This window comes from Neopsephotus bourkii, unplaced genomic scaffold, assembly GCF_033783945.1.
Source record: "Neopsephotus bourkii isolate Nb327-2 ecotype Australia unplaced genomic scaffold, CSIRO-AGI_Nbou_v1 NB_1535, whole genome shotgun sequence".
Classification (NCBI taxonomy): Eukaryota; Metazoa; Chordata; class Aves; order Psittaciformes; family Psittacidae; genus Neopsephotus; species Neopsephotus bourkii.
In genome coordinates this window covers 313,035-336,980 of record NW_026902011.1, presented here as the reverse complement: position 1 = coordinate 336,980, position 23,946 = coordinate 313,035, and the positions used below count along the sequence as shown (strand labels likewise).

The following is a 23,946-nucleotide window of genomic DNA, read 5'->3' as shown; positions in this document are numbered from 1 at the left end:
AGAGGAATTTGTTTTGAAATAGACCAAGTATTTCTGCCTGGTCCTCCCTCATATAAATAATTCTGGTAGGTTGGAGTGCTGATTTGGGAAAATTACAGAGGCTGTATCAAAAAGAATAGAAAAATACGAACCTTTTCCTGTGCTTGCTACATTGATTGTGGCCACTGTGGTAAGGCTCAAAATGTTTCATGCATGCACGGAGAGAATACAGGCTCAGTCCCATTGGCTGGCCGAGTTAGTCCCTAAGACGCATCAGAGATGTCAAGAAAGCTGTGTTTTATTAAGAAGATGATAACAAAACTGATGAAGCTTAGAGATAAAAAAAAAAAATGCGTACTTACACTAATGGGTTGTGGCCAGAAAAATATTGGCAGAAACACCAGCATAAAACTGTATTAGTAGTGCTAGCAAAGCTCAGAATTAGTTTTTAACACTGGCAGTAGTTTTATGAGGGGAATGAAAAAGGAAAAATTATAGTTATTTTGGTATCTTCTCAGGCTTCCTGGTTTTAGAATCCAATACTATTCCCCAAATTCTGTTTTTGTTATTCTACAAGTATTTAAGATACTTGTAGAAAACATTGAAGTATCTCTTAAATTTGGGAGATGTGATTTGCTAAAAAGAATGAAATGTGTGTTTGTAAGATTTCTGGCAAATAACATTTAAATCATTGCAGGTAGTCTTATTCCCAAAAGGCTGTGGAAAATGTTGACTGCTGATGTAAAAAGTGTATTAAGACTGAAAAGCCGTCTTCATCATCTACATTTTGTTTGTGGAACATTGCATATGCACTAGGACTTACATTTTAATGACCAGTTTCATTTTGGTGGTACTTACAGACTCCTTTGGTTTTGTCTGTTGTTTGGGGGTTTTGGTTTTGTTAGTGGTTTTTTAATGCTTTGATAACAATTACTGGTGTCTCAAAAGAGAGAACTCTTAAAAATGTACAATTTTTTCAGGGGGAACAAGCTTGACTTTTTTTTTTTTTCCTTTTGTCTCCACTCCCAAAATGTAAACTTTTGGGTAAAGTGAAAGTATTAGTAAAGACTGAGAAGTGCTCGGTAGCATTTGTAGTTGCATGGACTGAATTAATGAGTCCTTAGATTTATTTTTTTATTTTTCTTGCCATGTTTGTATGCTAATATCAGAAGTTCCAAATTTGCTATTTATATTAATGGAAGGAAAATAACTTCAGTAATTAGCAATAGCAGCACCACACATTGTACATTGTTGATTCTTCTTCTGCATTAGATTTATGCATTTCTGTCTCAAAAGGTTTCGCTAGAATAACTTCTGATTTGTATCAAGGCAAATGGAGAGAAAAATTAAACCAATAGACGAGTTCCTGTATTTTTGTCTTTGTGTCTGCCACCAGAAATTGAAATACAGCAAAAGATGTTGCCTTGCAAAGACTCTGGATGAAAGAAAAATTGTTGTCTACAGAAAGTATAGTAGCTCTGGGAACAAGAAGGCATAGCTGAAGATTAATAAAGATTTGAAATCTATATGAAGGGGTATTACTTTTTTAAGAGAAGCAGCACTGATATGAAGAGCAGTATATTGGTAGGGTGCAAGTGGTCATTGAGTCTGTCCAAGAAAACCCCAAGGAAGCAGAAGCACTGAAGAAATGTTTGTTTTTAAAAAGGTGAATCATTTTTTTTATGGATGCAGCTTCTTGGCATATATCATAGTTTATTTTGTGAGTTTTGTCACACAGTGCAAAGTCATATTAATTGTATGGCAGAGCATACAGAACTGATAAACCAATGCAAGATCTGGGACAAGTATGTAGTATTAAGTCGAGATAAGTAGCTGAATAAAACAATTACCTTTTAAGATCTTGTCATCTACCAAGGTAGAATACTTGAGTACCTGTTATAGAATGTTTAGGGAACTGTTGGAGAAATACTTACAACAGATTTAAAATGAAAGCTTTTGAATAATAATTTAGTCTTTTGGTTCTGTTAGCATTTTGATATCACTTAACTGTAATTTCAGACTTCAGGACAAAAACAAATGCCTGAATATATTTTATGAGTTTGTCACAAGCTGTGGGAAAATATTCAGGGCATCATTCTTTTGGAAGTGCTACGGGCAAAAGAGTACAGAACTAAGCTTGATAAGATAGAAGATAATTAAAAAATTACCCAGTTTCACAAGAACATTGGGCTTGTGATTACTACTAAGTAGTACCTTTTCTTGTTATTTGCTGTGGAAAGGTAATGACTCTTAATGATTTGTCAGACATTTTGGGAATCCATGGACATGATCAGGAAGAAGGTATGCTTTGTTAGGACTTTGGAGATTTGGGCTCTGATAATGGAGAACATATGTTCTACTCACCCCTAAAGACACACATTTTTCATGTTGAACTTGGAGGGGTTTATTTCTTCCTGAGTAAACGCCTACTGCAGCATAATACTGTTTAGTAATGAGTAGTAGCATCATTCTCCTAGATTGTCAAAAAAGGGTGAGGATTGTATGTGTGTAAACAGAGGATGAATTTATTAGAAAATAACAACAGTCCTTTCAATATATTTTTACCTAAGTTACAATAAAAAAAGAGGTTTGTGTCATCACCTCAGAGACTTGATATGAGACTTCAATCCCTCAAGTTTATTTCCTAGACCAAGTTTCCATCTGCTGTCTTCTTTGCATTTGTATGTATGTTTGCATAGGTATTTATTTCTAGACAGATACATGTGCTCATGTATTTGTTACCAAATTTTGTACATAGTACTGCCAGGACAAATTGGAAATAATTTTGCTGTATTTCTTTGGTAGTTCTGACTCCACAGGCTTTACCAATATTCTAAGTATTTAGATGGTTTTGTTAGGGATTATTTCCTGTTAGCACCCCCTAATTTTGTATGTTACTTTTCAAGAAGGTCCATAATTTATAGTGCAGATTGAAACTAGAGACAATTTCTAATAATCCTGCTTTTCTTCTTCAGTGGTAACTTTGTTTACACTTGTGGTAACATTAAGATCTTTTTATCAGTTTCTCTGAAAAGCAAATTCCTTCTCTCCTTCCCATTCTGTCACCTGCCATCAGATTCTGAATCTGTCATGCTGGTTAACTAGTCATCATTTAAAAAGTATATATATATTCTTAAGATTGTATCTGAAAATATAAAAATTAAAGCTTTCTTCAAAATTATCCTAATTAAATAGATATTATAATGTGAAATTTTTAATGAAATATTATTGAATTGGGGTAAGCATAGTGTGAAATAAGGACGCATATTTTATTTAAAACCCAAGTTTATTACTTCATTTTCTGTCATAATACCATATTTAACACTGTTTGTCTTTGAACACACTTTATCATCTTTCATTTGTAATTTACTCAGTGCTCTTATTTATTCTCATTCATTCACCATTGTCTTTAAGGTCTTCCCCAATAAATCAACAATAATGTTTTCTTCCTACATCATCACTTAAGTTCATTCACATGGATACAGATTTTATTAAAATACCCATCTTTGAATATTTTGGAAGTTTACTGTCTTTTCTATTTATATGTTGTTCAAGTGTCCCAGGTTCCATCACTAATAAGTGGTTTCACTGGTAGAATGGATGTTAGGTATTTTGTTTAGCAGTGTCTTTTAGCATGAAAAGTAAGTAATATGCCGATGCATGTTGAGATCTGTATACTTTACATTTAAAAGTAAGGGTTTTTCCTGTTTTAGCTTATTTCAGGAACTGAGGTTGTCTTGTTTTTACATCTTCCCTGCCTTCTCTGTGGTACTTGTTTTTTCAAATCAGATATACATCTTGGTGCTACGGCCAGTATGAAAAATTGGTCCTGTTAATCCCATTCACTGTATATGAGCTATCTGCAAACATAGAAAACGAAATAAATTTTACTATTTTGTTTGTTTTGAATTAGGCTCATGCACAGTTAGTTCGAGAAGTCGATGTAGAGAAGGTGTCAACTTTTGAGAATCCTTATGTAGATGCAATAAGAAGCTTATGGAGTGACCCTGGAATTCAGGAGTGTTATGATAGACGACGGGAGTATCAGTTGTCAGATTCAACTAAATAGTAAGTACATGGTGGCTACAAAAAACAATGTATCATTCTCTCTTTCTAACAAAGTAATTTTTACCTTTTAGGTTCTTATACTATACATCTGTTTACATATTTGTATGCACATGCAGCACAACCATACCTGAATATACACTTAATAAATTGTTTTTAGAGGACACTTTGAGGGGAGGAGTACACCTAGTTCAGGATTATGTCCATGGTTTTTTTGCAGGGTGTCAGTCTGTGATCATCTGAAGATTCTAACTAGGGATGGTTAGTTACTGATGGTATTGTTTTCTTTTCTTACACGTGTTCAAGCCCTTACTGTCCTTTGACATACACTCACAAATGCAAGCTGGAAATCAGAGGTCTGGGGTGACATTTTTGTGCAGAGTAGTTTGAGGGTTCTGGCCTCGCACAAGACTTTATATGTGATTTAGTCAAGATGAACTCATTTGTATCTTGCTGATGCAATTTAGTCAGCTGAAAAACAACAGATACATGATGTAGCTCTTCTCTGATTTGCTCCAGTGCTGTCACCACACCATGTTCTTCTGCCACATTTGCCCTATGCATAGGTTCCTGTTATCCTATGCAGTTTGCTGTCCTGTGTGCTTGTTAGCTTCCCAGCCTATCATTTTTATCATTTCTGTATGCATGCTTTGGTGCACAGTAGTGCAAAGCACAGTGGGATCTCTCTTAATTGGATTCTCACTTTCCCCATAAAGGTACAATACTGTGTTTTGTTCTTTAGTGTTAAGAAAATAAATAGAATATTACATAAAGTGAAAAACTGTAGGGTACATAAAAGGTGAATATTTAAGAAACAAGTTACTGACAATGTACATTCATATTGTTTCCTTACTGAAACAAGTAGCAAGCATAAGTGGAAGGTGAAACAAAGCTTGTCTTACACTTTGGATTTCTTAAATTTCTAGGTCCTAACTTTTTGTTTCCACAAAAGATGTGATGCCATTTTTAAAGTTGAAATACACAGAGGTAGTCTGTGTGTGTTAGAGGACAAAAATAGAATTACTTACTCTCCAAAGGAGGAAATAGTCATCTAATGCTACTTCAGATCAGATTGTGCTGAATACCATAGTTTTGACATAGTTCAAATTAAATTGTCATCATGTGTATCTTTTTTATTAGAAATAGTAGGAATAATTCACTAAGCTGTAGAAGCAAACTGCCAGGCAAATACTAGTTAATTGGTTACTTTTCAAGCTCAGCTTGTTTGACAATTTCACATGAGTTTTTGCAGATTTGGTAACATTAATCTGTTATAGTTTATAATACGGATTTCTGCAAAATCTGCTTTAAATGAGAATGGTGAATCACTGCGTATAAGTCTTTAGAAAGTCCTCCCTTATATTTGTGCTTGCAGGTAGGGTTTTTTCCCATAAAAGCAATTAGCAAAAACTAAAGGAATGTTGTTCCAAAAATATGGTATGTATGTTTAGCAAGAAAACACCCAAACAGAATTTTCTGTCTGTAATTCCTGTCCCAAAGCAAGAAAACAAAATGCTTAAAAGTTACTACTGAGATTCACAAGGCAGTAAACGAGAATAAACTCCCTTGTGCCCACTGATGTTGTGAGTCTTGATAATTTCTTCTGACCTGATGGATAAACCAAAATGGGTTGTGGTCCACCAGGTCTCTTGTAAGCACATGTGTCAATATACTTTGTGAGAATGTGTTAGTGTTTTTAAACATGTGTCAATATCACACGTTATTCATGCATCTCTTGCATGAGACTCATCTTCCCAGCAGTTTTTCCCGTGGTTTTTATAGTAGTAGTGTTTCCAGTCTGTTCCCTATATTGCTGCTTTTTTTTTTTTTTTTTTGGCACATTGTGTTCCTAAATCTTTTCCTCTAAATTTTATCCCCTTTTTTTTAAATAGTTTCTAAACTCTTGTTTTTTAATATACCCTGTATGTTTCTATACTTTGTCATCTGTTGATCTGCTTTGTCACTGCTTTTGATGTTTTTACACCCACTGCTAGTACCCTGAAAGAATACATCAGTTGTGTGTTTGTCACAAGATGTGAGGGCAGGGTCTAAGAAAGAAAACTTCCTGCAGCCTAGAGGTTGATTTGAACCACTTAGCAGCTCAGGAAATGCATTCCATTCTCTTACCTTGCAATTGAATGCTCCAAAGTTCAGATGTTAATGTTGTTCTTAAAAGCAGTTTCTAGATTTCTGTGTGGTAAAGTCAAGAGCACATCAGGTAAGCAGAGATTATTCATTTCCCATATAAATTACAGGATGACTAAGCCACCTACTTACCACTAAACCACTTCCCTCTAAGATACTATTCACTGTGTGAGACAGCTATAAACCAACACCACGTTGCTGATTGCCTTAAGTAATAGATGTGTGAGATGAAATCATTCAGTATGTACTCTACAGGGTGTCAGGACCGTAACCCAAATGTAAACAGGTTACCAGTCAACAGTCTGATTATGTCATGGCTTTTCAAAGTCTGAAGAAGGGGGAGTCAACAGACTCCCTGTTGTCATAAGTAAGAGTTCACATTTGTGTCTTCAGAATATATCACTGATTTTTTTACATGAAAGACAGAGTTGAATCCTAACGATGTCTGCTCATCAAAGTTCATGTTCCACCTTTCCTGAAACCACTGCATGAATTGTAAAGCTTTGGTGGTCAAATAATTTTATATAACGATATGCAGAGTTTGAAAGTTTTTTGTAACTTCAGCTGAACAATTAATTCCTTCATACCTAAAAAAAAAGATAGCATTTTGCTTCCATGTGCCACTTCTGAAACAGGTGCATTTCAGTGGAATTACTGTGTGCTGAATAGGATGTGCTTAGTGGCACACAAGGGGAAGAATCACTGTATGAATCTTTTTCAGTTTTTATACTGTAGCATTGTACTCCATTTGGTGGTACTGCCTCTAGTGGTCAGAACATTTATTCTTTCACTTTGTGAAGCTGGAGGGAATTCTTAATGATATCGTGGGGCTCTGTGAGCCTTTCTGGAGGATTAATACTGTTCTAAATTGGGACCTGCTCTGTGGCTGACACTGGTACAGTAAATTATGAACAACTGCCTATATAATATCTGTGTAATAGTGATTTGTTGGGAGCAAGAATAAATATACTCTAAGATACATAAGAACATCATTATTTAATAAACATTTTAATACAGTTCATTGATTTTTATTTTTTTTTCTTCCTTTCATTTGTAAGAATGCACTTGCAGGTTCTAAAGCTGTATTTGGGGAAAATTTGTGTTGCAGAGTGGTAGATTCTGCTTTTATGTAGCTTTGCAGTAAGATAAAAACAGCAAATAAAAGTCTCAGTGTTAAGCTCAAGTACTAGCAGCAGAACCATGCTAATCCCACCTTACACCTTAGATATCATTCCCAAATATAAAGTAAATGTCTGAAGAAAATAGGACAAGGTCTGCTGCGTACAAAAACTGTGCATCTTGTAGAAAAACTGAAGATTATGCAACACAAGGGAAATGCAGAAAGGGAAGTGGGGTTATATAAAGGAGTATACGCTATGTATTTCTTCCAGGTTCCTTTTTTTTTTTCATGCAGTACTGAACATACTTTTAATATTTTTGTATTTCTTAAACCACATTTCCTATTAAGAAAAGATTGCACAAGCATTTTTTATTTGATTACTTACTTGTTTGTAGCGTTTGCTAAGGTTGGCTTTTAGCCATGTAGGAAATTGAGAGAGACAGCTAGGTAGGATTTGAGTAGGATAAAGATAAAAATAATACAGTGCAGACTCCTTCATACCTCACTGCAATGATCTTAGGTTTACTCTGTTTACATTAAAATTAGGTCTGGAAACTGGTAAATGTGCCTTGACTTTCCACCAATGGTGTACAGGCTCAGAAATGCAAACCTACAGAGAAGTTCTGAAAATTAGGCCAATACTTATTTACACTTAATTTGGTTTACAGCTTATGTTTGTACTCGGAAAATTGATTCAGTTTACTGTGCTGCTGCTGCACGTTAGCAAAGAGGCCACTTGTGTCAGTTACTCTGGCAGTTCTGTGAGGTCGGAAAAATCCTGCTACAGCAGCTTTAACATTTTGCAAATGTGGAATTGAAAGACAATCAAGTAGTATGCATTTAAAAAAAAATGTAGAAAAAGGCTTTTCCTTTTCAAAGCTTGTTTTCCAGCACATGGCCAAATTTTCGGGTAGTCTCATCAGCCAGTTAAGAGTTTTGCAAAACAAACAAAAAACCTCCCAAAAACCACATCAACCCCCACAACAGGATGGAGAGTAGCCCAAACCAATTCCAGAACAGCCAGGCTGCAAAGGACAGAGATATGCCAAATATTACTTGTTTACATCATTAGCCTTAGTCATAGAATTTGGTTAGGATTTTATTTTCACTTTCAGAGTCTGTATGTGCATGAAAGCATTTTATTAGAGGGTCATGCTGCTTATGAACTATCCTATCTTTAAGGATTTTTTTTTCTGTTTTGCATTAAACCTGCAAGCTTTAGGGTTGAAAAGATGTAAATGTTTGTGGTTACTGTCATACCTGGAAAAAGTCAGCCATGTGGTATCTGGCTTATGCATGGCTGAATACAGTGAAAACATTTGCATATTAAGTGTCGCTGGTAAGCTTTGATTTTATAGCTGTGATTACACTGAAATCTTTCAACAAGCTGTATGTTAAACAGCAAACTTTTGTAGTTTCTTGAGGCTTGACCCTTCTGTTTTCCCCTGTACTCTCGTTCTCTCCATACAGATCAAGAAACTGTCTTGTTTGCTGGCTAGTTGGTAACAAGTCATCTTTCCTGGTTTTAGACTGACCAACCAACTCTTTTATCAGTGCCAAGTAATTACCTCTGTCTCAATATAGAATCATAGAACTCTAGAATAGTTACACTTGGAAGGGACCTTAAGATCATCTAGTTCCAGCCCCCTTCCATTTTTGGTTTTGTTTAGTGATTTCGCTGGGAGTGTTTCTCGGTGTGGTGCCAGGCAGAGCCTTTCTCTTCAGCAGTTAAGTTTAGAAGACAGTCTGTGCTCACAGGGTCTCATAGGCAGACTGCCTCTAAGCACAGGGTGTGTTAAGGTCCTAGTGAATTCTGCATCTTGGTACATCAGTTTTGCCTGCTGAGTCTGGGAATAGTTGTTGGGCAGCACTGATGAACAGAGCAATCCAATCTTTAACCTTTGAAAGGGAAGCAAATGTTAGATGGATGAAGATTGTAGCTTTTCTGCCTTTGTCTGTCCATGCCATACTGCCTTCTTTTGATTAATTAGGCTTTCCAGTAAACGGTTTGAAGTTACAGAAATCCCTCTTAATGGAATCATTCTTGAGAAAATCCTACTTTATCACCTGATTACTTACCACAAAAATCTGGCCTTTAAGATGCTGGAAAATAGTAGCTCATAGCTAGTGGAGGGTGTTTGAAGTTCCTGCCCCAGGTTTTTTTATGTTGAAGGTGCTTTAGGACCTCATTACCAGAACGCAAATTCAAATAAGTTTTGATCATCAGTTTTTGTTAGGTGATGTAGTTTTTGGAAGTGAATTAAGACTGGATGTTGAGTAACCTGTTCATGGTAATGAAGTTGTATTTAACCTCTTGAAGGTTATTGTTTAAACAATTCTGGTCTGTTTGTTAAGGCTAGGAGCCTTACCTCTCTGCTTGATTCTTCTATGAGAAAGGGAAGTACAGAGCCAGTCAGGCTACTCCCATGATCCCACTCCTGCTGTTTAGTTTGAAATGTGCACAAACAGTACCTTTGAAATGTGCTCCCTTTTAAGGGCCTTGTTAGCACCTCCATAACCTGGCAGCAGGCTTGGATCTTGTCATAGGTCACAAGTGATGTGAAATACCTTAAAAATAAGTGCTTCTCTCTCAGTGCTGACTGGGAAACAAAAGGCTTCCTCTGCTTCTGGTCAGCATGTATATCACAAGCATGCTGCTGGGCAGGCAGTGGCAGTTTTCCTGACATCAGGAGAGGGCCATGCCAGCAGCACCTTACACGCTCATTGCCTCAGTAATGCACTGCATGCCTGTTGCTATAGCAACCCCTGGGAAAATTACCTCAGTGGCCACTAAAATCCATTTTTACATAAGTAATTTACAAAATTAAGTTTTTAAACTTAGTATGCACTATATAAAAATTTGCTCAGACCTATGTGGTTTGGCTCATTTGGGCTGGCGGGTTTTTTGTGTGTGATTTTTTTGAGGGGGGGTGTATTTTGTTTTTTGGTTGGGGTTTTTTTTGGTGTTGGGGTTTTCTCGTGGTTTTTTTTGTTTGTTTGTTTTTCTGTTGTGTGGGTTTTGTTTGGTTTGGGGTTTTTTTTATTATTTTTGGGGTTTTTTTGTAGTAATTTTGTGCCTAGACGAGTAGTTAATGTTTGGGTGAGAGGCCATATAGCTACAGTGTGTCTCATCAAAGTTAAGACACTTAGCAGGTGCTCAGCATGCCATATGTTTGAGACCTTTATGGCTTGCCCCTAAAGGTTACTGCTTGCCTGTAAAGTTGCTGCTGCCTTTACGGCTGAACTCCCCATGGTAACTCTGGTGGTGGTTACCTGCTTTTCGATTGGCCGCAGGAGTGGTGCCAGGGTATTTCCAATGCCTGTATCATTATTATAGTTTTTAAATTTTGAAGTTGTTAAGCTGAGGAAACATCTGCTTTGGGCAGTTGTTGGCAGCAGTCTTTTTGTGGAAGTTCATGTTTATGACAAATCTTGTGGTTTGCTTGCAAGAGCGCACATGCAGCCATTTCTAGTGTGCACTGAAAATTTAGTGTCATTGCAGAGTCTGAGCGCAGTACTTGTGCATACATTTTGAGTTAGGCACTGTTCCTGAAGTACCTAGTGAGTATCTTTTGTGTGCTTAATTTTTTTTGCATAGGCACAGGATTTATTTGCCCAGGCGAACAATATATTTGTCAGTACTTGCTTTAAAGCAATGGTGAATCATTTATTTAATAAGCAGATGTACAAAAAAATCAGTGAAAACCTTCATTTTCTTTCACTCCTCACCCATCTGAATTCAGAGACTCAAGCCATTGCACATAGCCCTGGCTTCATAAAGTTCCCTTCATAAATTTCTCTTATCTGCTTGCAGATAAGTCAGTGGAGGAAGTAACTCCACCCTGCTTTCCTGTGAGAGCTTATGGACTTCCCACACCCCAGGCTGTATCCATTAAATAAACTAGATTAATTTGAGCAATTTTAATAGTCTTTCTTCACTATTCCAAATAATTTTAATAGGAATGTGTTAGCATTTTTAGAGATTTTAGAGTATCTTGAAGGGAGCTTTGTGTTGCTGATGAAGGCAAAGCCTTCAGTCTGATTTTCAGAAACATATTTACTCAATGAAGTTGATAGCAGAATGTGAAGTTACATATCCTCGTACAGTAACAGAAAGTGTATCTGATCTGCAGAACTCTGAAGTCAGTAGCAGAAAATGCCTGCTCATTTGCTTCAGAGCAACAATGCACAAACTTCATTAAAATTGAATTCCAGCACAAATAATTTTCAACAGTAGTGTCTTTGCTTAAAAAAAGGACAAAACAAAAAACAACCAAACCACAACAAATCAAAACTTGAAAGAAATTATTTTTTTTTTCCACTTAAAAAGAATTTTATTAACTGTCTGCGGTATGGTCACAGCATGAAAATAGCAATCATAAAAGATTTAAAAGTAAGGTTGCACAACAAAGAACTGGGACATTTTTATTTAAATAAATGGATAAGTTTTAAGTTAGAAGGGAAAGTAGTGGGGCTAAATGTCATTATTTGAAAACAAAAAATGCAGGATGTATTCTAAATTGCTTTTGTTGGACTGTAGATTCTGGTTATGATTCATCAGTGTCAGAAAGATTTTAAAGGATTTTCTGCATGCTATGTGATTTTGGTTTGGTTTGGGGATTTTTTTCTGTGTGGTGCTATTAGTAGTTTTGATACTGCTTTCTTGATTTTGGCTTTGAGTGTATAATTCAGGACATTAATTCTTAGAGAGCCCAACATTCTTTGATTTCTAAGCAAAGAAATCTAGGGAAAGAAATAGGACTCCTTCAGGATATATAAGGAGTCTTCTATGGACTATATGGGCTCTGTAAAATGCTAACACTGAAGTGAGGGGAAGGTTGCTGTTCAGGAACTGAGTGAGCTAACTTGAGCAGAATTGAATGAGGATGAGGAAAAAATAAGTATTTTTAAGGATAAATTAATGCTTCTGGAACTTAGTGGCATCAGTGATTTGTGTTAGGACAAAAAAAAAAATACTCATCTGCCCAATTAATGGCTTCCAGTAACACAAGTGAGATTTAACAGTGTACTATTATCTCTTTGTTTTATTGCCTTTCTAAAATCAGTCAGATGTGCATTATAGGTTACCTTAGTAATATGTCTGCTGTGCACAGGTGCAGTCACCAGGCTCACACAGAAGATCAAAACTGGAGCTTGCCAAAGGAATGCAACAAAATGGTTGTGTAAATGGTTATCTGTAGGTTAATTTGTCTTCTCAGTGGCTAACTGTAGGTCATTCTTGGCCTGGGAAGTAACTAAATGGCCAAGAACTTCATGTCCTGCAGCAGTCTCTCTCAGATACCTAACATGGGGAGAGCCCAAGCTTCCTGGTGCACTAATTTAATAAGATATCATAGAACCATAGGACCGTTTGGGTTGGAAGGGACCTTACACATCATCTAGTTCCAGCCCCCTTGCCATGGACAGGGACAGCTTCTGCTAGACCAGGTTGCTCAAAGTCCTGTCCAACCTGACCTTTGAATGCTTCCAGGGATGGGGAATCCACAGCTTCTCTGAACAATGGCTTCCAGTGTTTCACTGTCGTCATAGTGAAGAACTTCTTCCTAATGTCTAATCTAAATCTTCCCTCTTTCAGTTTAAAACCATTCCCCATGTCCTGTTACTACACGCCCTTGTAAGATGCCCCTCTCCATATTTCTTGTAGGCCCTCTTTAGGTACTGGAAGACTGCTACAAGGTCTCCCCTGAGCTTTCTTTTCTCCAGGCTGAAAAAGCCCTGCTTGTCCAGCTCCTGGACCCTAACAGGCTATAACACACTTGGTATACACTTCCTTTTTTGAAGCATCTCTTGTATAAGAATTAAGTAAAATCTCCAGTACTCCATTGCTATATGATTGAAACCCATCATTAAGCAATAGCATAAGATTTTTGTGTTGTAGCTAATGAAAATTTACAAGCAGTTTTAAGCAATTTGGTGTTATTTACTAACCAGCTGGCATGTATTTCATGTACTACAGGCTTATTAACTTAATCAGAAGTTTTGAGTGGGTATGCAGGACTTTCAGGTGCCACAGATCTATTCTATAGCACTTTACTGTGGCTTGGGACATTCATGGTTGTCTGTCCGTGTGTGTGTGTGTAGACACTGCAGAATGATTAAGAAGTATGTTGCATATTCAAATAAGACTGCAATTTTATATTTCTCAGGCATCTTATAATATTCTTTGTCTCTACATTGCCTAGAATTATATAAAGAAAAATTTGAATCTTTGGTGAATATACATGCGAAAGCTATTTTCAAACTTGTTGGGAAATAAAATGTAATAATTACACTCCCCTTCTATAGAATTTACTTGAAGCTATGGGAGAGTACAGGAAAAGGGGATGGAGCACATTTTTTTTACTTTGCCCCCTCTTTTATGCCAATAATACTTTTTTTTTTTTTGTTGCACTTCTTCCTACCCCACAACCCCTTTCCCTTCCCAAGTTTTCCTTTATCTTTTCCTCAGTCAGATGATGGTGTCACTGTCTTGCATTCCTTTTGTTTCTCCCTGTCAATAGCTATCTTAATGACTTGGATCGCATAGCAGATTCCACCTACCTGCCAACTCAGCAAGATGTGCTCAGAGTTCGAGTCCCAACAACAGGGATCATTGAATATCCATTCGACTTACAAAGTGTCATTTTCAGGTAGTTTATTCTGTTTCTTTTTACATTAGTAATATCATGTATACGATACTGGTTAAAAGTGCATAAAAAGAAATCAGTCTGTGTTTTTAAAATTTGAGCTTTGTCATTATTTTTTCATGTAATTGTTCACATATAACAAGGAGTTGATGCTAAAGATGTTAAAAGGGTGAAAGACAATCAGGTTTGTCTCCTGAAAACTTGGCAATTCATCTTTTCAGTAGTATGTGTCAAAGTTTCACTGTGAATAATAATATGAAAATACAGTCAGGTAGCCTCTTAATTCATGTAAATTATGGAATACAGTGCTTCCACTTGTGTAGCTGATTTTTAGGGAGAAATTGTTCTTTACAGATAAATAACCGTACTTGAGTGCAAGTACAGTTGTTTGAAAAATAACTGTGGAGTTGCAGTTGCAGGTTAGACACCTGTGTTTAGTTACACTGAGATACAGGGTGAGGTGGGAATAGAATGTGTGCAAATTTGCATTTTAATTTGGTCTGTTAAAAATTTTAGTAGGTACAGGTAGTTTATTTGTTCTCTTAAAATGGGCAGCTTTACCAGGTTGGGAAGTTATACTCGCTGGGGGAGGGGAGGGGGGGGGCACAGAGTCTGTTCTGTTCGCATATGTTTTAGCTGAATACACTGGGCATACACTGCCAAATCATAGCTCACGAGACCTTTGTATCTCAGAAATCTGAGGGGTTTGAGGCCCACGATAATCTAAATACAGTAAACACATCAGACTTCAAAGAAATATATTCTTCTTCAGCAAACTTTCTACCTAGAACATATTCCATTAAATATCAATAAAAAAAAAGACATTTATGAAAACAAACTGAACTTTGTTTTCAACTAAATTCTTGAACTTTGTCACTGTGTGTGTGCTTGTGTGTTTATCTGTTAAGGTGTTCATGGAGTTGATGTGGATGTTAATTTTGCAGAATGGTGGATGTAGGAGGCCAACGATCAGAAAGAAGAAAATGGATACATTGCTTCGAAAACGTCACATCTATCATGTTCCTAGTAGCTCTTAGTGAATATGACCAAGTGCTTGTGGAGTCAGATAATGAGGTAAGCAAGCATCAGCAAAAACCACCAGTTTTAATGAAAAAATAACTTCACTTGTCCAGTCCTGGGTGTCTTCCAAATGTGTCTACAACCAGGCATGCACAACTGCCCTTAATAGAGTGAGAAGCACTACAGGGATGAAGATGGGAGGAGAGGATCAGTCTTCAAATATGGCAGAGCTGATGAGCTCTACGGAGGATTCAGAGAAACCTATCTTTTTTTGTGTTGAAGGGGGATACAACTGAATATAGAGAAATGATCTTAGTGTTGCTGTGTAGCAGGGCCACAAAAATAGGCAGTGAAAATGAAGACAAAATTTATAGATTCCTTGCCCTCAGCAAGTTTGCTGATGACACCAAGCTCTGTGGTTCAGTTGATATGCTAGAGGGAAGGAATGCCATCCAGAGGGACCTTGGCACGCTTGTGAGGTGGACTGATGCCAGCCTAATGAAGTTCAACAATGCAAAGTGCAAGGTCCTACACTTGGTTCGGGGCAATCCCTGACACAGCTACAGGCTGGGTGGAGAAGAGATTCAGAGCAGCACTGCAGAGGACCTGGGGGTGTTGGCTGATAAGAAGCTCAACATGAGCCAGCTTCAATATGCCCTCACAGCCCAGAAACCAGCCATATCCTGGGCTGCATCACACTGCATGGAGCAGGACCAGCAGGTCAAAGGAGCTGGTCCTGCCCCTCTGCTCTGCTGTCATGAGGCCCCACTTGGAGCACTGTATGCGTACAGTTCTGGTGTCCTCAACATAGAAAGGAAATGGAGCTGTTGGAGCAAGTGCAGAGGATGGCCACAAAGATGATAAGGGGGCTGGAGCACCTCCCATATGAAGACAGGCTGAGAAAACTGAGGCTGTCCAGTGTGAGGCATTCCTGCCTGTGGCTTGGGGGTTGGAAACAGATGGCCTTAAGGTCCTTTCTAACCCCAACTGTTCCATGATTCTATGCTAGAATGGACCCTAAAGCAGTAAACTTAATTCCTTACACTTAAATCATAGGATGTGTGTTGTATTTTTATTTCAAAAAGAGAGGTAAGAAAGTCAATGAGCTGAAGGGGCAAAGCACACTTGTATCCAGTATTTTGAAGGAAGCTTACAGTGTAGGGAAATTATTTAATATTTAGATTTTTTGTCTTTTCTGACAGCTAGTGTAAGTTATTCATCAAGCTTCTGCAAGTTACTCACTGGCACGGTCCTATGCAAGTCTTTTAACACATACTTCTAAAAGCTAGGTGAAAAAAAGAAAACATTTGAATATTCTTTATGGCTGCATACATGTTGATCTTTCTGTATAAGAGAATGGTTGAAATAACAAGGCAAAAGCGTGTTCCTGGACATGCATGTTATGTAACTTCTTAAATTGTTTTGAAGAAGATAGCTTTATGCATAAAACTGTTTTGGTTTTTCAAGATTTCACTTCTGAAACACTTCGTGGAAGCAAAAGTTGTAAAACTTCTCATTGTCTTGCAGATGGTTCTTCCACATCACTGCTAAAGTATTAATGTTTCTTACCAACATTAACAGTGGAAAACTTCTGAACCTTTCTGAACTTTCAGGTTAAAATATATTCATAACTTTAATTCAGACCAGTTCTTGTTTTCAAGTCATATGTACCCTAGTAGCACTTTCCAGCAGCCTTAGGCCTGGAATGGAGCCAGACTCTCTTAGAGCTAAGCAGTCATCTGGGCAGCTTAGTTTCGGCTTTCGGCAAGCTGTAGCCCGTCTATCTGGATTTTATTGGTATTCCAGAACACTGGTTTATTCCCTTCCTTATAATTCGTGTATGTACTGATCGCATATTGCATTTCTGTCTGAAAATGTTTGTAATGTATGGAGCAGGCTGGAATGGCTTAAGGATTCTGAGTTTTTAAAATAATAGCGAAATTGATTCCTTGGATTACGAAATTTTAGATACGCACCTTCAAGCTATGCCTAATATTGCCATTACTTTGTCTGTGTTTTCCTTTCACATGTTACACTGTTATCTAGGATCAGTCTTTTCTGTCTTCTTGAAAACAATCTCGGTCAATGGATATCCACAGAAATTACGTCATGAAAATAATTTTTCCACCTTCTTGCTTTTGCCTTGCTTTTATCAATCCACTGGCTTTCACTGCCTTACCACATGTAATCCTTGGTCTGCTTTAAGACCTGTATTATCTAACCTGATATGTTAACCAGGTTTTTTGTTTTGGTTTGGTTTTTTGTGACAGTCTTGACCAGTCATTTTTAAAACAGTCACATACTTTTGCATGTGTCACTGCTCTCATTCTGAACAGAAAGCGTTCCCCACAAGCTTGTCTAAACCTGCTCTGTTGCTGCTGTGTAATGTGCAGTGGTGTAGCAGCCAAAGTTGTGTGAAGACTGCTGCTTGCACTGTTGAGAATCCTGCTGCTATGACTTTATGCTCTCTCATTCTGTGTTCAGCATCTGTTGTCTTACAGATTTATCCTGCATTTATAAACTTTCAAAGCAGTGGCTGTTACTTAGGATTAAAGTGCAGCTGTGATCCCCATTAAGTCTTGTAGGTTTCTGAAATGTAGAACAGCAGATTCATTTGCCCGTAGCAGATGTTTGCATGGCAGTAGCAGTGGAAAAACATAACATTTGTATTTTGAGATATGAACAGAACCAGTAGATCTGGAAGTGATTCAAGCCATGGTTCTGAAGGCCATTGGATAAACCTTGCAGCAATTCAGGGGGTACTCAGACAAGTGGAACAGGAGGGACAGAAGGTGGAAGGGACAATGTGACTGGTGGAGTCCCTTTTGGAAGTGGTGTAGAGCTAAATAATCTGGGAAGAAAGTTGTTCTTAAATAAACACTTGTCTGAAACGTTACCACCAGGGAATCATTAAAACTGTCTAGTGACTAAATTGTCTGTAAATACAATGCCCCTCTGTAAAATCGTGTTTAGCTTGGCGTTCACAGATCATAAGGGCTGAAAGATGATAGCTACGTATGAGTGTAGTAGAATTGGTTGCTTAGAGGCATAGGATCTCCATCCCAGAGAGAGATGTACAAATCTTGACTAGACATGGCCATGAGCAACTAGATCTAGTAACAAAGTTAGTGCTGCTGGGAGCAGGATGTTGGACCAGATTACTTCCACAGGTCCTTTCCACTACAAATTCTCTCTAAATAGAAAAATAATTGTTTGACAAATAAAAGATTTTTTTGTTTGTTTCTTTGGGGAACATTCTTGTGGACATGTCATAAGCTTTAAACCCCTGAAGAATCAAGCTTTATTTGATGCTGGATATCTGAATTAGTGTAATTACTTCCACAGTACTTAATTTACACTGAAGAACTGTCTTGTGATTTTATCGTTAACATTTCATGAAGTCAAAACAGGCAGTTTAGAAAATTATGGCTCAGTACCTCAGCTGTAACTGCAAATTGAAACTGTGAAGGAACTTTGTAGGGTGGTTTTCTGTGACACTTCTGTTCTTCAAGCACTGAATAAAGGCACTGTGCAAGGATATCAGTTCTTTTAATTGGTGGAAATTTTTTATATTCTTAGGATGTTCCAAGTAGAAAGGATCGATGCTGCTTGGTTTGTTAAAAAGTATTAAAGAATAATGCATTTTAAATTACATTAAAATAGTTAAACCTACGATAGGTATTTTTACTGTGTTTGCATTTGTGTGTGTATGCAGGTTAATTAATGTAGGCATACAAACTCATGTCATGGATGGAATGCATCTGCAGAATAGATAGATGGAACTTCCGTACCATTCATCAGTGCAATCGGTTAATGGGTGATACACTGGTACAGTGTTCCAGTCACACTTTCTTTTGATGTGGGACAAAAATAAGAAAGGAGGCAATTATCTCAAGCATGTATTCTACTTTTTCATTGGAACTATCTTGTTGTTCACATCTGGGCATGATTCCACTTCTGTTCCTGCACTTTGTGTTCCTTACTCACAGCTTAGTCCTATATGGCTTAGCATGAGGGCTGAAAGAAAACAATGTTGAGGTCAGAGCACTTTCTCTTTTTATGCATCATGAATAAACGTAATACTTTAGTTGTCTGGTTTTTTTTCATCAACATTCAGCAATCCAGAACAATTGAGCATAGGTCAGTGGCATAATACGAATTTTCAGATAGAACTGAAGTTCTCAAATGGTCTTCAGAATTGCTTAACAATGTTATTTCCATGGGAAATAAAATCTCCAGAACTCACTGTTTATTTTGAAACTAGAGAAAATAACACATTAACCACCTGTGCCAAACCTTGTTGCTGTATGTATGGTATCTGCTCATACCTGTTCACACATACATGCGTATTTCCTTTTCGGATTGTGGATAAAGAACCTTTTGAATGCAAAGTATCAGTACTGGGAAGGACTTGTATAGGGAAGAGTCAGAGCCTCTCTGTCTTTTTCTTTAAGTGGGTGGTTCATAATGGAAATGGGAGGTTGAATAATTGTGAACATGGTTGCAGAGGCTGCCAGAAACACTGCTGGTAAATGTTGCTGTTGGCAGCAATTGCTGGCAAAGATAACTGCTTCTATTTTTTTTTTCTTTTTCTTTTTTTTCCAGTGATCAGTGAAAAGGACTTTTTTCAATGTCAATTCAATTTTAAAATACTTTCAACTTTTTTTTTAATTGGTACATATTCATGAAAAACTGATTATTCTGGCATTCATGTTCATAAAAATTAACAGCCTTTTTTAATTTATTTATTGAAAGAATATTTTACAGCAATGTTTGACCATGTTTTTGGAGCAACTTTTTAGGCCACTTTTTTGGGGGCAGTGATTTTGTGCTTTGATGGTTGTTGAACATGTTGCTTTGATGGATTATTCCCAAGTTCTGTGTTTGAAGTTGTCTCTTACTGTGTTTGAGTTACTCATCAAAATATTTGTACAACCACTGCAGATTTTTTTCTTTGATAGTAGTCTTAAATAGATTTTTCTTAGGCTAGTTACAGCAGTGTAGCTTCAAGATTATACGTAGTGCTAGTGGCAAAAATCTGAAGCATTTCCAATTTTGTTACTATAGATACTTTTTTACATACTGGAGGACTCAGTACTTACCTCCTTCCTGATTTCCTGTGTTATTTCCCAGCTTTTGTGTAGCAGCTCTGTTAAATTGATAGCCAAGGAATACGCTGTAGGTCTCTCTGTGCAGCTGGACTGCTGGAAGTCTTATTTAGAGAACAGAGACATTCCTAATTAATACACACTTTTGCAAAAAACCACCCACATGCACAAGATTTTGTCAGGTAAAGTAGTGGAGTCCATTTAAACAACTTCCAAAGTATTAACCTCTGCTTTTTTTCCTAAAGCTTTCTTGCTTCAGTACATCCTTTTCTAGAATTATCTCTGAAAGCCCTCTCACTCAAATAAACATTCGTTAACAGCATAAATGTAGTTAGGTACATAGTGCAAATTATTGACTAAAAATTGCATTTTGTTTGCCTCCTCACTGCCTTCCCTCACATCATTTTAAAATTCAGTCCCTCAAAGTCTGGGAAATCCCAATATTGTTAACAGACACTATTTAAGTTACTAACAAGTTTTAAAACAAAAGTTAATTATTTTTCATTTGATATGTAACTTATAATATGCCCACTAGATGCCACTCTAGACAATCATAAAAACAGTAACGGGTAAATCTCCACTACTTCTTCTGTATTGTTTCAGATTAATGTTGTACTGGGTGTTTTCTGTTAAAGCACTGTTAGCTTTCCCATCACAGGTTACCAAATGATGCAGCTTTTAAATGCTATTTTACAGCTTTTCAGGTATTTTTCATAATTTGCAAATTTAGCATCAAGCAGTCATAAATTATTATTTCTTTAATTGTGGGAGTTACTGCATATTTTTTTCAGAGCAACGGATAGCAAATAGAATTTCAATACCTAAATTCAAACTAGAAATCCATTATTTTAACATGAAAACTGGAAGTATGCGATTAAAAAGAAAAAAGGTAGAAAGAAATATACTCTTTTTTTAAATGAGGAAAAGTTTGCATTTGGAAATAAAATGTGACAAAAGCTGGGTTTTGTGTCTAGTTATATTTATGGCAGTTTGTGTGGAGAATGGGAGAATTTTATGCTGGCATCTCTATGTCATAAGGAGGAAAATGGAGAAATGGCTGGTAACACCAGTATGCAATTTAGGACTGACTGCAGACAAGCAGAGTAGGGAAGTTTCTCAGGCAAGCAGATTTTGAAGGGTGGTGAAAGCAATGATCCTGTGCTCATTTTCCTTGTGCCAGCTGCCTGCAAAGCCAGGGGTGCCATGGTGAGCTTGTTGCTGCTCTCAGAAGGGAGTTGCTGAGAAGGTTGGCATCACTTCTGAGAATGGCTGTCAGCTACTTACGAGTGCCTTGAGCCAGCTCCAGCTGTACATTCCTGTACGTTAGTAATTCACAAGTTTCTTTTTGCAGCCTTTGCCATTGAAGTTTAAATAAGGTTTTCCTGGAAGCAATTTGGTGAAGTAGAGCTGGCTCATAAAATCAGATTGAGTGCTTGAACAAACTGTTAAATACTGCCTGCTCCCCACTGTTCTTGTCCTCTTTTCTAAGAGCCGCACTGTCTTGCTTGGCTTGGCAAGGCTTTCTTCGCATTGCATCTGACAGAAGGTCAGATCCCCAATGCTGAACTTTTTCTGTACTCCTTGTCATGCTGTCCCTATCCAGTAAAAACACTGTAATGTGAAATTGTTTCATACATAAGCATTGCATCATATTAAAGGCAACAGTCAAATAGAATCGTAGAATAGTTATGGTTGGAAAGGACCTTAAGATCATCTAGTTCCAACCCCAATACCATGGGCAGGGACTCCTCACACTAAACCATCTCACCCAAGGCTCTGTCCAACCTTGAACACCACCAGGGATGGAGCATTCACAACTTCCCTGGGCAGCCCATTCCAGTGCCTTACCACTTTCACTGTAAAGAGCTTCCTTCTTATGTACAATCTAAACTTGCCCTGTTTAAGTTTTAATCCATTACCCCTTGTCCTGTCACTACAGTCCCTAATGAAGTGTCCCTCCTCAGCATCCTTATAGCCCCCTTTCAGATAATGGAAGGCTGCTATGAGGTCTCCACGCAGCCTTCTCTTCTCCAGGCTGAACAGCCCCAACTTTCTCAGCCTCTCTTCATACAGGAGGTGCTCCAGTCCCCTGATCATTCTCATGGCCTTGTTCTGGACTTGTTCCAACAGATCCATGTTCTTTTTATGTCGAGGACACCAGAACTGCACACAGTACTGCAAATCGGGTCTCACGAAAACAGAGTACAGGGGCAGGATCACCTTCTTCAGTCTTCTGGTCACACTCCTTTTGATGCAGCCCAGGATACAGTTGGCTTTCTGGGCTGCAAGCGCACACTGTCTGCTCATGTTCATTTTCTCATCGACCAGCACACTCAAGTCCTTCTCCACAGGGCTGCTCAGAATCTCTTCTCTGCCCAGCCTGTAGCTGTGCCTGGGATTGCTGCGACTCAGCTGTAGGACCTTGCACTTGGCATGGTTAAACTTCATGAGGTTGGCATCAGCCCACCTCACAAGCATGTCAGGGTCCGTCTGGATGGCATTCCTTCCCTGCAGCGTATCAGCCAAACCGCACAGCTTGTGTCATCGGCAAACTTGCTGAGGGTGCACTCAATCCCACTGTCCATGTCAGCGATGAAGATGTTAAATAAGACCGGTCCCAACACTGATCCCTGAGGGACACCACTTGTTACTGGTCTCCAGCTGGACATTGAGCCATTGACCACAACTCTTTGTATGCACCCTTCCAGCCAGTTCTTTATCCACCGAGTGTACTCGGTACTTAATATCTTTAGGAAGCTTTGAAAGACACTTGTTAAATATAGAAATTATATGAAATTTGCATTGAATCCCTTGAATTAACTGATCTGATCTTTTAAAATTCAGATTTAAAATTAAAATCTTATTACCTGTGTCTTCTCTGAAGTAAGTCTGTGGAGTGTTGCAATGTGACATATGTTCAGAGGAGAAAAACAATGATACCCTAAGTCTTTTTTCCAGGCTTCTGTTACACGGACAGAACATTAGCGTTGTGTGCTTGTTTGGTTTTCTTTCCTTGAGAAGCATCATGAAAATTCATAGACTTGTCAATTATGGATTTTAAGGAGAGTGATCTTAACTGATTTAGACAGCTTGCCATCTTTTGCCAGCTCCTTAGAAAACATGTCTGCAGCCTTCTTGATGTCTTGTCCCTGCTGTTTGCTTTGTTCTGCAATTGGAGGTGCGTAAGGGCTGTTCTGTGGTGGTTCCACTCTGAGATAATCCCTGCGCCAAGATAGTGTTCCTTCAGAGCTACCATTTGGTGCACAGACCTTAATGTCTTAAATTCCCAATAGCCTCATCTGATATGACAATACAGGGCAAGATCCTTACACCATAAGAAGTAATTCTACTTCAGTGGGCTCTTGCAATATAATGTTCATTTTTTGTAATTTCACACAAGTCTCTGAATTTCAGTTAATTTTGTTTATGACTGGCTAATTTAATACAAAATCAGCAAGGGCAACAGCCTGTTGCCTCTTCAAAGCCTATTCTCTCAGAATCAGGAATAGATTCAGACTTAGCCTGGGTCTTTCTGGAAATACAGTTAACTGGATGACACTTGGAGGAAGGTGGCTTCTGCATGAAATTATATTAAACAGTACAGTGAAGTGAATGAGGGTGAAATAGTCTGGTAGTGTTTTATTGACTTCAGTTACTGACACCCTGAACTATGTATTTTTTCCAAAGCAGGTGAGTTTCCTTCAGTTAGACTGCATATATTGACCACTTTGGAAAATTCCTGAAGGTTGTAATTATTTCCTTTGTTATAACATTAATTTTTTCTGCTCTTTTACGCTGCCTTCTTAACAGTATCCCTTTTCAGCATCCCAGACTGGTTTTTAATTACTTGAACTATTCTTTG

General features: G+C 37.8%; 1 protein-coding gene across 1 annotated transcript in view; it reads left to right on the top strand.

The window, feature by feature from the left end:
* LOC133221428 (guanine nucleotide-binding protein G(q) subunit alpha) overlaps positions 1-23,946 on the top strand; it is a 121,093-nt gene that overhangs the window by 89,616 nt on the left and 7,531 nt on the right. Inside the window, exons 3-5 of the mRNA XM_061370303.1 lie at positions 3,893-4,047; positions 13,831-13,959; positions 14,901-15,030. Coding sequence (XP_061226287.1) covers positions 3,893-4,047; positions 13,831-13,959; positions 14,901-15,030 — 414 coding nt within the window. The remainder of the gene's footprint in view (positions 1-3,892; positions 4,048-13,830; positions 13,960-14,900; positions 15,031-23,946) is intronic.